At 37.4% G+C, this 15,277-nt stretch overlaps 2 protein-coding genes across 3 annotated transcripts; both read right to left on the reverse strand.

The window, feature by feature from the left end:
• Positions 1-89: 89 nt before the first annotated feature.
• Positions 90-12,375, reverse strand: RB195_011664 (uncharacterized protein; the record flags this gene model as incomplete). Of its 2 annotated transcripts, none has more annotated exons than XM_064193192.1 (22): positions 90-282; positions 684-824; positions 1,168-1,283; positions 1,355-1,447; positions 1,542-1,660; positions 6,804-6,897; positions 6,966-7,082; positions 7,164-7,327; positions 7,398-7,485; positions 9,027-9,096; positions 9,183-9,283; positions 9,386-9,506; positions 9,568-9,680; positions 9,752-9,841; positions 9,916-10,027; positions 10,093-10,172; positions 10,568-10,675; positions 10,746-10,857; positions 10,937-11,016; positions 11,094-11,229; positions 12,126-12,211; positions 12,286-12,375. In XM_064193192.1, the coding sequence occupies 22 exons, from the start codon at positions 12,373-12,375 to the stop codon at positions 90-92; spliced, it is 2,424 nt and encodes an 807-aa protein (XP_064050774.1). The 2 variants fall into 2 exon arrangements, with proteins under 2 accessions (XP_064050774.1, XP_064050775.1); XM_064193191.1 differs by having other exon boundaries at positions 9,752-9,847.
• A 271-nt stretch (positions 12,376-12,646) lies between these two features.
• On the reverse strand, positions 12,647-14,061 carry RB195_011665 (uncharacterized protein; the record flags this gene model as incomplete). Its single annotated transcript, XM_013442080.2, has 5 exons — positions 12,647-12,739; positions 12,874-12,986; positions 13,625-13,734; positions 13,822-13,901; positions 13,957-14,061. The coding sequence occupies 5 exons, from the start codon at positions 14,059-14,061 to the stop codon at positions 12,647-12,649; spliced, it is 501 nt and encodes a 166-aa protein (XP_013297534.2).
• Between the last annotated feature and the right edge of the window lie 1,216 nt (positions 14,062-15,277).

Raw genomic sequence — 15,277 nt, forward strand, 5'->3', positions numbered from 1 at the left:
GATTTACTAACAACAACAAAAAACAACTGATGCTGAAAAATTAAACAAACGTAACAAAAAGATCATATTCCAACAAATGAGATAGCTGCTTAGATTTCTAATTGATTGCATAAAATGCTTAGTTTGGCTGGGTGGTAATATCTCGATGTGGAATTCCGAAGCAAAACAACATTTCCTTTGCTCCGAATATCCCCAAGAACACATAACGGCACATAGGACAAAGCTTTGCCAGATGCTGAGTAAAAAGAGAAATCGCCTCGAACCACTCGTCCAATTATAAGTCTAAATAAGTGAAAATAAACTGAGACACATTTTCAAAAAAAAAAAGCCCAAAAAAAAAAGACAGTATACACGAAAAAACACGAGAGCAAAGACTGAAAATGCCGAAAAACGAGAAACTTGTGCGCACATTGAATAAAAAATCAAGTAATACATAATAATTTAGGAAAAACCAGAAGAATTTTCGTAAGTTTCGTGATTCTTAAGCGCTCAATTAAGCTCTACTAGTACAAATCTTTTAAAATAACATTTGCATATTAAGTTCGTTTATCTTAAGAAAATTCTTTTTATCTATCTTAAGAAAATTCTCCTAAGTATAAAATTGTTTTGCAACAATGGTCAAATTGGCAGCAAATTAATTGATTGATAACAGACACATTGAAAAAAATAACAAGTGAAATAACCTGTTTGCTGATTCTCTGTATGAAACTTTTTCTTTTTCTTCTTTTTCCGCATTCCATTCCTTGAGTCGCTCCTCCCTATTTTCACGCCTCCGCTTAGCATTTTCTCTTTTCTTTCGATTTATTATTTTCCGTTTCATAGCTCTGGAAATCAGATACTGTAAAATTAAAGAACTACCGAGATACAACACCAAACAATGAAAAAGGAAAGGGAGAAGGAGATTTGAAACTAGAACACTACTCCTACAGTTAGCGAGAAAGAAAGCGAGCAAAGCTATCTCATATTTGATATAGACTACAGAAATCGAGAAGTAGAGAAAAATAATAGTAACATGGATTAAATTGGACTGGAAATGAACGATGGACTTTGAAGACCAGTAGAATAAACGTGCAATAACAAAAATATGATAATAATCCATAAAAATCAAAAATAAGACTGTTTCATTGTGGTAAGGATAGGATAAGCAGAAAACAAGAAAAAAATTACCTGTCAACCACCTTCGTGTCAGGAAACAATTCCTTCAATGAAATTGGTTTTTCACGCGTAGACTGATCTATGGACACTGTATCTTTCCAAATATCTTGTTTTACGGTGTTTGGTTGCTGAAAGAAAAACTCGGACAGAAATTGAAAAGCTTCTATGAAAAGAGCAAATCACAGCAACAGCTACGTACTTCCACATCCATAGGAGCGGAATCTTCCTGCCGCTTCCCATCTCTCGGTGGCTGCACAATTATTGTTGGACCAGTTTTGTGACGATTTTTCACCTTCAAAATAGAATAGTTATGCAAAGGTTTCTGGAACATAAGAAATAAATGGGGGTAAAAAAAATCCCAAAACTATAAACTTGGCAAAATATACCTTAATCATGTCATCCGCCGTAGGAAGACAAACAAGTCCATATCGCCTAGGTTTTCCTCGCGCTAAGCATTGCAGTTCCACTGGAACCAAGGAACGAAAGTGCGTGTTGAAGAAATCGTCTGCAAACCAATTCGTTTAGGAAAAAAAAAACCATGTAAATAGAAATAGTGCAAACTTATAAGGCAAATACCGCAAATCTTCGAGAAAACGCTAACTAGTAGCTAACAAACTGCAACTTTTTGGAGCAGTAGGATTCCTTTTATTTTCACTAACATTTTCTGACATAACCTGTTTTTAGCTACTCGTTCTTGTTTATGCACACCTTTACACTTCGAAAAAGATGGGATTATTACAGAAAAGGTTGCTTCTACACCTACACTGCAATTATATGTCTATCCAGCACTAAATAAACTTAAAACCTCTTAAAAATGGCAACAACGACCATACTACGTAGAATTTGTTGAAGAGCTTAAAACAGTTTAGCAGAAACTCTCTCTTCTCTGATCCAAAAGTGTCAAAAACGAGTCTTGTATTGTGGTAGAGCTCTTTGTTAGGATTTAAATTGCAAAAATTACAAAACACATACAAAAAATAAACTTTCATAAAACATTTAAAAAAAAATAAAATTCATAAGTTATATGCGCTAGATAGCTTGTCAGAAATTAGTAGGTAAGGGAACGAGATGAGCGAATTAACAGAATGGAATAAATAAATAAATAAATAAATAAATAAATAAACATTTATTCGGTATCATCACTACTGACCTGCTAAAATAAAGGCCAAACAAATGTCTTTTGGACTAGTTAAAAAGGCTACCATTTTGAGGGTGTCATCAGGAGAGTACGATAATATGTAGGGTATTTTAGAAAGAACACGTAGAATATTTTAGTAGTAGAGTTGAAGAGGCTTCTGAGGGCACCTGTCCACTAGTAACTGTCGTCACGAGATCCTTTTCCTGATGTTAGTCAATATCTTTCGTTACGAATGACCAACGGGACCCATTAAATATGGAGCACGACATCATGAGCTTTTGATAAAGAGTGACCTCATCAAAATGATGAAATTTACAGAAATAAATCGCAAAACATAGTTCAGAAATACCAAATTTTTCCTCCAAATATGAGTGTAGTTATTAATTTTTCTAAATGAGATATTTGCGCTAGGTACTTGTTTTATCACGGCAATAATTATCAAAATCGGTGAGAAACTTTGATTGCCTAGCCGGTACGATTATCTCAAGCTACCTCAAGGTCAAAATCAAAACAGTAACTTTAAAAAAAAAGTGTTTGAAAAAAAGCAAGAATATGAGCAAAGTGTAACAATTTTAGTGCAAGGCTTTTAGAGAAGAAAAAGTGAAACAAAACCACTAAACCATAATAGAAAGTACAGCGAAACCTATTTTTGAAACTGGTTTCAACTTAAATAATTTGTTTGTACTTACATGATTTTAGACGAGAATTGAATTAGTGGAACACTCTTAATCTCGATCATTCCACGAATATTCAACTAAACTATGGATAACTACACAGAATAAATCTGTTTATCTAGGTTATGGATATATTCAACTGTTCCATAATGTTTATCGAATACATCAACGATAGTTTCAACGATTCATTTCACTAGCGTTCATCCTCGCGCACATGCAAACAACAAGTTTCTATGCGTGAAACCCCTTCCGCTGTTGTTGACTCAAGGTCGAAGACTGAGTGGATCAACGCCACAATTCAAACAGTTCGCACTATGCCTGAGGGTAGAAACTAGTATGCAAAAAGACGTGCCGCGTTAACCCAATATTGCCTAAAAGAAGATGTCAAATAGATTTTTCCGTATAAAAGCTGCCGTTGAAGCTGCTCCAACATCAACCGACTCCGATTCACAATGTTCTTCAAAGCGTACGTTCTCCAATAATAGTTCCTTCTTTTTTATGGAACAAACTCAAAGCTAACCGCCAATTTTACAGCCTTCTCTTCGTCGCTATCGCTTGCGTTCTGGCTCAACAGATCGACGCTCAATGGTACGGATATGCTTCTTACCCCGGATATGCTTCATACTACCCATCGTATGCTGGTTACTATGGTGGCCTCTACTCTGGACTCAGCTATCCAGGATATGCTTACTACGGTTGGGGAAGCAATAAGGTAAAAGAAATGCTATTCACCAGATTTACCGTTCTTCCACAAAAAAAATTAAAAAATCAAAACCTACAAAATTTCAGGGTGGAGCTCCCGCTGGTGCTCCCGTCGTTGGTGGTTCACTCACCAACAACGTCCGACAGTAAATAATTACTGCACGACTCCAAAAGATCTTTCTGCCATATTATGCCAATTTTTCTTACTGTACAAAATAAAACATTTCGATCAATACTTGCCTTCTCATGGGAAATAAGCAGCATAGTACAATAAGTTTAAATAAGTGATACACTTGGAAGTACTAAAGTATTCTGGAAGACCTGGAAGTAAGTAGGACCGGTTTCTTCAACTGGACTATACAAGCGGCTCCCAGAAGCAGAAAAACGAATCCAGCTTGGAAGGATCACATCAAAGAAGAAAAGTAATGGGAAAAATTTAGGAAGAATAATTACTACTTTCTTATAAGGGAAAAAGAATAGCTCAGTAGAAGAATTAGACATACTAAAAGAGATCAAGTTATGCTCGAAATAAATGAAGAACATGGAATACACTCATTCAAAGACCTTGCCTGAATTTTACGATTCTTCGTGCAGATGGTCTTCGAATAGGTGTGCACAATCTTCAATACCTTATCCACACCTTTATGTACTCTTCAAAATTTTCTTCAATGTGCCCTTGAACTATAAAAAAAATCTCAATTATCTCACTCAATAGTTCATAGATAAGGTCTCAGTAGTCATTTGGTAGCGCGAAGAACGTGAAATAAACTTTAACAAATAAACAATTTTGGAAAATTTTAAAATTCCAGCGTTAAAAAAATTTCCAAACTTCAAAAAATTGTAATATGAAACTATTTTCTGATATAATAATAAATAATCGAATAAATATGAATCGAATATAGTACTACGAATACGAATAAAACAGCTTCAACGCATAATTCAGGCGAACAGCATGTGATAAACACCAAAGAGCATTGTTTCGTGGATGGACATTAGAAAGAATTAATTTCGTATAATAACATATGCATAGAATCCTACATTGAAAAGTCATCGCAAATGCTGATGGTTTTGAAGCCGAAGTTTAGAAAAAACCTTCTTTCAAACGATAGAAAGTATGCAATCAAACATGGACACTTTGCAGATGAAGACAATTTATTCGTTTCTTGTGCTATTTTCTCTTGTTATCCTTGGCTAATATGGCTTAATTAATAAGTATACGCAATACAAGATATATGTAGAAAGCAATCACATTTTCGGAAGTTCGAGTCAGAGACAATTGAAAAATGTTACGCATTCAGGTGTAACATCTAAAAAAAAACAGCACTATATGAGCTTAATTTAAAAAAGGAATCTATGGAACTATAGTAAGATTAATCATACACTTATGTGAAATTCTTTTACGAAAATAACCTTCAATTTAAGTAATACAATCTTCAATGTTATCTTCTCCATGCAGCTTGAGCATTCTACATAGCAATTAAAACGTGTTCCGAACAAATAAAAAAGTTTGGGAAAAACGATAAGATTCTGGATGAAGAGGGGAAAATCCTTTTAAACGGGATAAAAAGATCTAGCTCCTCTGGAATGAAAGTCCACAGTTCGTGAAAATGTGGAAGCAATGTGACTTGTAAATATCAAAAATCTACTAAAAACTAGGTTGTTTCTGTGTGGGAACTGTTCTGTGCTCCTAATTGCCTCAAAAGTACTTTTTACTGGTTTTTTTCACCTTTGATGCTAAATATCGAGAAAACGCGGGGAAATCTAACGTACAGAATGCACAAGTAGTAGAAAATGAAGGAAAATGAAAGAGAAAGAAAGATAAAACAGTAAGTAAAGAATTAAAGAAGAAATTACGAAAACAACATCCAGTCAATACATGGATTATTTTCATAGGATTGGAGACACATTTTCTATTTTGATAATTTTCCAGAATATGAGTCTACACTCCTATGAGAATAATCTATGTATTGACTAGACGAACAAATATAAAAGAAGAAAAGGGCAGCACCAGATTAAGTCCATTAAAAACTAGTTTACTTCGTGAAGAATATGGAACTATTCAAAAAGCGTGAGACGCGAATGAAACGTGAGTCAGTGGTGGAGAAAAACGATAGAAATAACCTCAAATATGTATTTCGATAAACGACACAACAGTTCCTATGGACGGTTTCACCATATCATTATTATTCAAGAAAACCTAAGCATATTTCATTCGTTATAACCACAAGAGAAGAGAAGGGGACTCAAACCAATTTTCTTAATATAATAAAAAAAAAACAAAAAAGGAGAGAAAAATCAATTTCGAGAGCGGGTATCCACAAATTAATAATGTAAACATAGTGTATAAAGGGCAAACTATAAAGAACACCGTGTTGATCAATCCCTATGGGAATGCGCCCACGCCTTTTACTGCAATTCCTAATCGTTGAGGTTTTGTAACGTGTGTTCAATGGCTATACAATGACTTGTGGGTGCCAACCAATTATCAAGTTAGTGCTTTTAACCTCCTAAACGAGTTTGACAGCAAATTATCTATGTTGGATGGAAGACTTGGTTGGCACCAGGCCGATTTTGAACCATAAAACGCTGCAGTCACAACCGAACCTCTTAGTGATTGCGCCACACCTGCTCTAATCGTATAGTATAGTATAGTATAGTATAGTACAAGTTATACAGTATACACTAGTATAGTATGTTCCATAATTATAATGAATCACCTAAAGCTAGTGAGTATTTAAACCCAAGAGAGCTGAAATAGTTCCAGCTCAAAACATGATTACTTTGGCACTCTCAAACTATTTCCTTTAAAACGCTTCTCCATGAAAAATGTCGCAACTACTGGACAAAAAGCACATCTCACCACATGCAACCTCACGTTCTCTACTTTTTTCCCTTTTTTCTATGTCTATCAATAGCGCCGCTCAAGAGAATAGTTCTAACTCGAAAACCCCAGCATTTACTAGGATCATATGTCATAGCACACTTCACTTGGAAAACGGAGGAGGCAACTATTTGACAAAACATAGCTAATAGAATATAATGAAACGAGACAAGAACTTTCCCGGATATTTCCACCAGTTATCAGAATAATAAAGGTACGTGACAAACAATGAAAAAAAAAGCATTTTACAAACCTGGGAGATTTGCTTTACCCTGCATCCACTTTGAAAGAGACAGGAGAGCACGGCGATCTCGTAAGACATACGGTTGTTCGGCTGTGTTCTTTCCCTTAATAAAACCACATGGAAGGAATGAATGAGCTAACATTTGGAAAAGAAATGGGAACGTAAAAGAACCTTAGCCTTCAACCAATCATTGAGAAGTTCGGCGTACTCGAATGAGAACGGATACTTGACAGACATTTTCCTCCAATATTGAACACGTCTGTTATGTGGTCGTTTCTCATATTGAACCTAGAATTAGTTGACATCTAGCCACGCCAAATGAAATCAAACAAAATATTCCAATTCACAAGAGAAAGAACACTATTTTACCTCATGTTCCACCTGCATCCGTTTAATATCCTCACTCCCTGCTTGACAATCAATCACATCCGTCGGAAAACATAGCCGCGACGCTTCCAAATGAGCGGTGAGATCATCGCGCCAGCCAGAAGCACGCGCCGTTCGCAGCTGTAGGGCTACCCAAAAGTCCACTCCTAGGAAATAACGAATAAAAAAATTGTTTCACAGAACATCGAACACACATAATTAAATTTGTATACATGCCGAATCCACATGGAGCGATTAGTTCGCATCCAGATAATGTATCACTTCGTCCTGATCCTCCGTTTCGAATCACAACAAGAACAGGGATCTGCAAGCGATAAAAAAATGATACAGTAATATGCCATACTTATTAGTGATCACACGAGGAATGAGGCAGAGAGTTTAGCCATGAGGAAACAAACTAGCCCGCTCAGTCTTTAGGGAAAATATCACCAAAACTATATAATCAGAACGAAAAATGTTAATAATGGAAAATTTTGCAGCAAAATTAGAAACATTCCAAAAACGCGTTACTCTGTAAAATTTCTTCAAATAATTTGTGGCTTAATAGATAAATAAGTATATTTGAACGACGAAGCGAAGAAGTTCTTCTTGAATGAGAAGATGCTAAGCACGAGAAGTATGATTAATCTGGTTCAACATATAGTTCATAAAAGATGTGTGCAGCTGAATTTGTGTGGAGACTGGATCGTTAGAAAAAAAAGCAGCTCTAAGGCAGAGAAACAGAGCAGCCAACTCGAATCGCTCGACTTAAACACTGAATCTAGGCGGAAGTACAAACTTCGCTAATTCGCGCCAATCTTCGTCTTCGAGTGACGAAAGCAATAAAGCACAGCACGTGAAAAAAAAACGAAGGAAACAACAGGTGATAGAAAAGATGAAAGAGTGGATAGAAGGATCTTTGAAAAAATGTCCTACTTTTTTGTGAAACAGAGAGACATTCGCACATAAACAACCACTTGGGCTAAATCGGGTACATCTAGAGAATCGCGAATTGGCGCAAGCAGACGAATATCGCTCAGATGAAATATATGAGAACTCAAAGGTACTGAAAAGAGGACGAAAGAGATTGTTGAGATGAAATGACATGAAAAATCGGATTTTGAAAAGTACTAAGGCGGGCGACCAATGAAATGCATGGCAAGGTTAAACGGCACCGTCACGAATGAAACAATAGCCTAATGTGCAAGCTGGTTCAATAGTTGCATGCGTATGATCTTTTTTTTGGGAGGATTCAAGCACAATGAACAAGGGTAATAATGAAGAAGTGTTCGGCTTCCCAAACAAAAGATTAAAAAAACACATAACCTCTTTTATTTAAAAAAAGGTGTTTTCAGAAATGTTCAGATGGTGATAAGATCGAATTAACCGTAGAATTTGAACTTGTACATGACTTGGATGTCAGCTTAGATTAAAAATAATCTGATAGTAGACATGGAACAGGAAGTAAATCCTTGGAACAAGACGGAACGAAATGTCCCACTGCGACGCCATTTTCTTCATTAGTGCCACACACGCGTTAATGGATACAAAAACGCAGAAATATCCCACATACTATGTGGAGTTAACGAGATCGCAAAGGCAAAACACTGAATGAGATTCCGTTCAAACAGGTCTCGTAGAAGACCATCTCTCTATCTACAAAAGTTTATGACAGTACAGTCAGCTGTAGTCTTTAGATCAGCTAACGTTGAATTACTTCCCCTCTAGTATTGCGCCTGCTTACATTTGTAAAAAAAAAAGTACAAGCGAGGTTGGCCCCTACACAAAAGAAAAGTTTGGAAGATGATGGAATTGGAGTACGAGAAGAAGATGGAGAATCTAAATTGATATAATAAAACCAACTACCTTAGCTGGTGTCTCCTTTATTTGTCCAAGAGATTTTCCTTTGAGCTTGTTCAAATCAGAATCACTCATCCTGAAAAAAGTTAGCATAAATATAAAATGTGAAGTTCTACAAAGAAATCAATCAGCAGCTGAAAAATGAACTCTAAAATCTAGGACCTGTCAGCTAAAGCTTGAATTCTTTTGCCTTTATTCCAAAAGATGCCTTGAGGAACAACACGAGTCTCTATGGAGCTTTCAGAACCACCAGAAGCGGGAATCTAGATGACTGACGCTGCTTCGAGAAAGTTACCAACACTTTCAAAAAAAGAGAAAGAAACGGAAAATGAAAGGGAGCAGAGCGGAAGTAACAACAAACTGACCTGTTTGACACTTGGCCGCGATATTCTAGGATCTTCTACGAGTAGCGAAAAAACTGATCCGTCAACAATGGTTCCAGGATGGAACGATGCGATTGACGTGCGCCATTCATCGTGATTTTCACTGACAAGTGTGCAACAATGTGAAGAAATCGTATGCCGACTAGCATAGCACTGACGCCTACCTGAACTGCGGTGGTTCCACATCTTCAACCAGTTTCAAAGCATCAGAGACCACAGCAAGCGCTAAAGGACCGTAAAGACGAAATCTCACCAGCTGGTCGCATAAATTTTGAACCTTAATATAGGAAAATGAAACAAACTAAGTCACAAATAGCAGAAACTTATAGAATAGGGGGAAAAGGATACCCGAACTCCACTTTTTCCGACCCAACTATCCGTGTGTATTCGTATTTTGCTTAGCCGCCATTCCTCCACAGTTTTGGGAAACGAAGAGGACTGCAACTAAAAAAAGCTAAGAATTGAGCTCTCGAAGATTGGGACAAAGTTCAGTACTAATTCTTGTTTGGTACCATTTCTCCGTCTGTTTGTTCTTCCTCCACAAGCTCTAACAGTTCCATAATCACCTTTAACACCTCATCACGAAATGAAGGATGGATCCACAAAGTCAAATAAAACGTGTCACTAAAGTGGTTCAATTATCGATCTGAATCGTAATAAATATTGTTTGAACAGCAGCAATAACCAACCCCTCTCTGCTCCACTGAAATCGAGAAGGTCCAATAAAACCGTTAGGGAATTGTCCTGGATGATAGAGATGGGTGGCTATCTATAAGGCACACGTTCACCATTATTTGTGGATAATATGCAAAGAGACAAAACAACATTATTAATTGAATACGTACAAGAAGGCGTAACTGAAAAGAACTCCTTGAGAAACAGAGAGGAGGCTGATGTGTTAAACTGATTGCCTCAAGAAAATGCAATGAAGTTTTTTTCAGTGTGCAACGTGCTCAAAGTAATCGCTAGAAATAAGGTTGTTTATTCCCGCCGAAACGACCGAGCTTTTCATCCTCAAAGAATCCCCGACAAGAAGTATTTTACAATGAGGGAAGAAAAAACGCTCGTATGCGGCGGTTGTACACTAGTTTCGAATGAAGCATAAACCTGTAGAAAAGACTTGAAAGAAAAATTAAAGAAGTTAAACTGTACTCATTAACGTACCTCATAAAGTCCGTTTAAGCCACTCTTAAACGCAAATGTTGGACCTACTGCATTCACGCACATCGGGTTTAACAAAGAAATGAGCTCTTCTTGATTATTATGAGAAATCTGGAACGAAAATTACAAGGTTCTACATAGTGAACGGGAAGAAAAACTTCGAATATCCAGTAAAACTCACAAGTATACAACTGAGATAACTTTTATCGCGAACTGTGCAATGTCTGATGGAATCCCGATAGCACGGACGGAAATTTCGTTGAAAACTTCGATCAGGAAGTCGATATCCCCATCTGGAAACGATTAGTCATAGACATAGCGATTAGTCATCGCGGTCTATTTTGTGGCTCTTTTGACAAAAACAGTGCAAACCTATCTATAACATGGAAACGTTTTGCATGCCATATATGTGTTTCTAGCCAAACCATCCGACGCTGCCTTCTGATGTAGTTCTGAATTTCGGAAAGAAAGTCTCTGACAGGATTGGCGAATACAGTTAGGACATAGATAAAAAAATCAAAATCCTCACCAGTAGCAAATTCCTGGACCTCCTACGAAAGTATCGGCTAGGCGGCTTCTTTTTATGCTTAGAAAGAGCTACAAATGGCGCTGCAAATTTTCGCAGACCTTTTGGGAATCGGCGAACATCATAAGCCATAGCACGTCTGAAGTTTAAATTGCAGAAATCTGAGATTATAAAAAAAGCCTTTACTGCTGCACTGAGTTGCCGAAATCATCGTGAAATAAAAAGAATGTTGTAGTACAGTAAAAAAAAGTTTTTTGTAATTGGTATACTAGACAAAACAAATTTAGCATCGTGAAGAAAACAGGTTTCCGTGCATTACAAGAAAGATATGCAAAAAAGCCACAAGGAAAGAAAACTCGGCATAAAAGAAAGGCAATGACAGAATGCGACAGAGCTGAAACGTGTCGCGCAAACTTCTTTCCCAGGTGACACACAAAGCAAGCTTTTCGACTAGCAACGAAAAGGGAATATTTGGTTTTTAAAGACGATGCAAGACTGCTGCCTCGAAGTATGTATACCACGAATCAGACCTGGTGAGAGAATCCATGAGAAAGGCTAAAGATAAGTTGTAGATTGCGAAACGGGGTGGTCCTGCTCGTCTCTCCCTACTTTTCGTTAAAAAACGGCGTAGTTACCGCTTTGGTTGATGTGAGGTACGTTAGAACGTGCCTCTCTGTACACGCTACGATCCCCCTCTGCACCCTATTAATTGGTTTCATTTGAAGAGTAAGAAGACATCACTAATCTTCGACCGCTCGCAGTTATATGCGATGCGTGCACAAGGGTGACGCGGTGCAGCTGAAATCATCGTGAAAAAAACGGCGTCGTCCAATTCCGTGTTTTTCACGACGATAGGAGATAGATGAGCGGAACAGTCTCAAACAATCTAAACGATCGAATCAATCTACAACCCCATCCCTAGCTTTCCTAGCGGACTACCCACAACGAAAGATTCTTGGTATGCTGCGTTTAAAAGGGTCAACGTCAGTATGACATGAGATTCCCAAAATAAAACGCGAGAAGAAAAATATGTACCTCCTCATGTGTCGTGGAAGACGCTGCGCAGCAGTTCGGGGACCTTTCGTGACTTCACCTGATACAAGATTAGAGTTGTCCACTACCTGAAATTTAAGCAAAGAGAATCTAAGAGTGCAAATAAAAAACAACGATGATTATTGTTAAAATCTACACTAACCTGAAGGAGATCAGCTACTTGAGCAGCTCGCTCTTCTAGATAGCTGTGTACTTCCACAAATCGTGCTTTCGATAAATCTTCCGTGTCCATAGTTAACTGAGAGGGGAATAGAAAGAATATCGGCTATATAGAATGGGATTATTTGTATCAGAAAAAACAAGGATATATGAAATGGTCACAAAATAGTGCTTCCAGACTAATTCAGCTAGAAATATGTCGAGTTTGTCCATTCATAGGCTTTATATTCCAACAAATAATGGGATCTGTACAAAACTCCTAAGCAAATTGAACAAGACATAACAATGTAAATTATCCTAGCAAAACTAACAGAAAAAGCTACATGTAAACAAATAAGACTCAATTACACATCAGATTTCTCTTCTTCAAGGCTGGACTTTTTCTCCTCCAATATCTGACGCTGAACAGCTCGCCGTTCGTCAAACAACAAAGCGTCCTGAAAATACACATTAATTTGTGACACTCCAACGAATAGTATAATTGTTATCACAAATGCGCACGTCGGTTACGCTGGCAAAATTGTTGGCGATGCTAAAGTCAAGAAAAAAAAACTTCACGAAAAAACCTCACTTGTTCAAGTGGTGCATCAACGATTTCTCCAATGAGTTTCTTCTTCAGTTCAATCTCATCAGAAAATTCGTCCTTTATAACTCTCTTTCCAGTGACAGGATCGACAATATTACCTGAAAAAATAACGATGCGGTATGGACCAAAAAACGGGAACAAAGGTGGGATAACATTTGTCATCGAGAAAAAATATACTGGAGAAACGATTGCTCCGGTTGAGCGCCTGTAGTTTTTGTCATGTGCAATATCCTGCGATTCACAAGCAGTGCTAGCCGATGTGTCAGTAGATCGCATCGATCAGGGCAGCTCTGTTGGATGCTTTGACGAACAGGACAACAAGGATGGTAAAAGAAATGTACGCAACGATTCATCAATCTCAACGATCTTTTTTTCGCTCAGTAAAATAACTCCTATTTCCATACTAGTTGCTACACCGAAAGCAATGCCGACAGCTGTCCTAATTTTGTAAATACAACGGTAAACAAACATACGACCAAAAAAGAAGCAGTACATAGGATTACTCGTAGCACTCATTTCATAGGATTACTCATGGTACTCATTGAAAGTACACTAACATTTCTGATCACGTTAAGATTTTGCGACATCATGAATGACTGAATAAGAAAGAAAAAGATATGTCCAGAAAAAAAAGAAGAGAAGTCACCCAGAAAATAATTTTAAGGATTCCCTACGTAAGAGTTCTGGTAAATATCTAGCAGAAACACGAACAGTGTATGAATGAACTTAAACTCACCATATTTAAATACTACTCGGTCGACAGTATGAGCTACGGTAGTGGTTGGTCTCTCATCCATTCCAATTCTTCGAATCAACACGGTGTCACCTAAGTCTACCTTCGATTGTCTGAAAGTGTCCGAAGCGTATGAATTCACAATTATAAATAGAAAGGTAGCAATTGAGTAAAAGAGAAAGAAAATTACCAAATCTTACTTATCTAATGCCCAAAATTCGAATGATCGCGCAAAATATTTCTTCAAATAAATGTTAAATTCATTCATACTGCATCTAACCTGAACAAGCATTATCTGTATCAGGACAATTCGGTGTAAATACAGGATTACTCACTTGAGCACATGGGACGTGTTCAATGCCGATGTTGCTGAGTTTCACCACTTTGCCAATCAGCATCTCGGTGGATACCCGAGTTTTAAATATGGATGTCTTCGGCATTTTCTGACAAAAAGAGAAAACGATGGAATTATATTTTCAATAGGTTGGTGAATAATTAAAAATGCAAATATTGGACGAAGGGGCGCACGAATAAAAAAAAAGTTAGATGACTAAAGAGAGAAAAAGAGAGAGCGGTGTTGACGACGTCTCGTGTTCATGGTTTCAAAATACGTGTTAGAAAGAATGTAAGTGATGTTCAGAGGTATACTATTGAAAACCAACGCAAGCAACACTGATACTAATTGTGAGATTAGATATTCCCTGAAAAAAACCGTTATGAAACCAGGAATGAAAAATGCCGAATTATTGAAATAACATAACAATTATGCACGAGGCGCTTCCCCTGCATACTATTGGCCAAACAAGAGCTGTATGACTCTGGGTGTAAAAGGTTCCCCCTCATTCTGCTATTCGATAATCATTTCCTTCTGTTACTCCTCTTTAGACTTCATTGTTTGCGTAAAAACTGCTCAACTTCAATATTCTACCAACTATAGGGAGTTCGGGATAGCAGGTATTCTGAAAAATGTGCGAAGTCGGCTGTGTTTTAGACGTAGTGAGGTGGTGTGAGTGCTACCGGGAAAAATTTTATCTCGAAATCGATTGAGAACTGAACTGAAGAGCTTTAAAATATGAGTTTGAAACCTGCCATATCTTTCACGAAGAATCTCAGAAGGAATTGAACGATCGCTCGCAATCGCTCGTTTATCCAATTTCCTTGCGTAAAATAGAAAGTGCTCGCGGATTAGTACTATATCATCACAATTTTGAAGAAGAAATGAAGAGATTCTCGAAAGAACGGGAGGGGTGGGGGGTCCTTCGGAGGAGAAGTGAATAATATTCATCGAGAAAGTAATCATAGGGCAAGGGAATTCTACAGACAAACACTGTAGACAAATCAGACAATCAGAGCCAAACAACAAAATCGTATCTTATTAGATCTGGTTCGCTCACAGCCAAACACAAAAACTACCAAAAAGGTCTATGAATTAGATGTGATGCTGGTGGTGGACTGAAGAGACTTCAACGACTCGATATTGATTAGATGCTTTTTCGTATCATGAAAGATTCGATGCGATGTGTAGCGGATTAAACGAAGCTTGTCATAATCAACAAAGCAGTTCAGTTTTTTTGGCAACTGATTATAAAATAAATAAAGTGGATTCAAAGAGCTAGTGGATTCCAAAACCTGAATTGATGTATAGGCGGGCCAAAA

Source organism: Necator americanus, chromosome III (assembly GCF_031761385.1).
Source record: "Necator americanus strain Aroian chromosome III, whole genome shotgun sequence".
Taxonomy (NCBI): domain Eukaryota; kingdom Metazoa; phylum Nematoda; class Chromadorea; order Rhabditida; family Ancylostomatidae; genus Necator; species Necator americanus.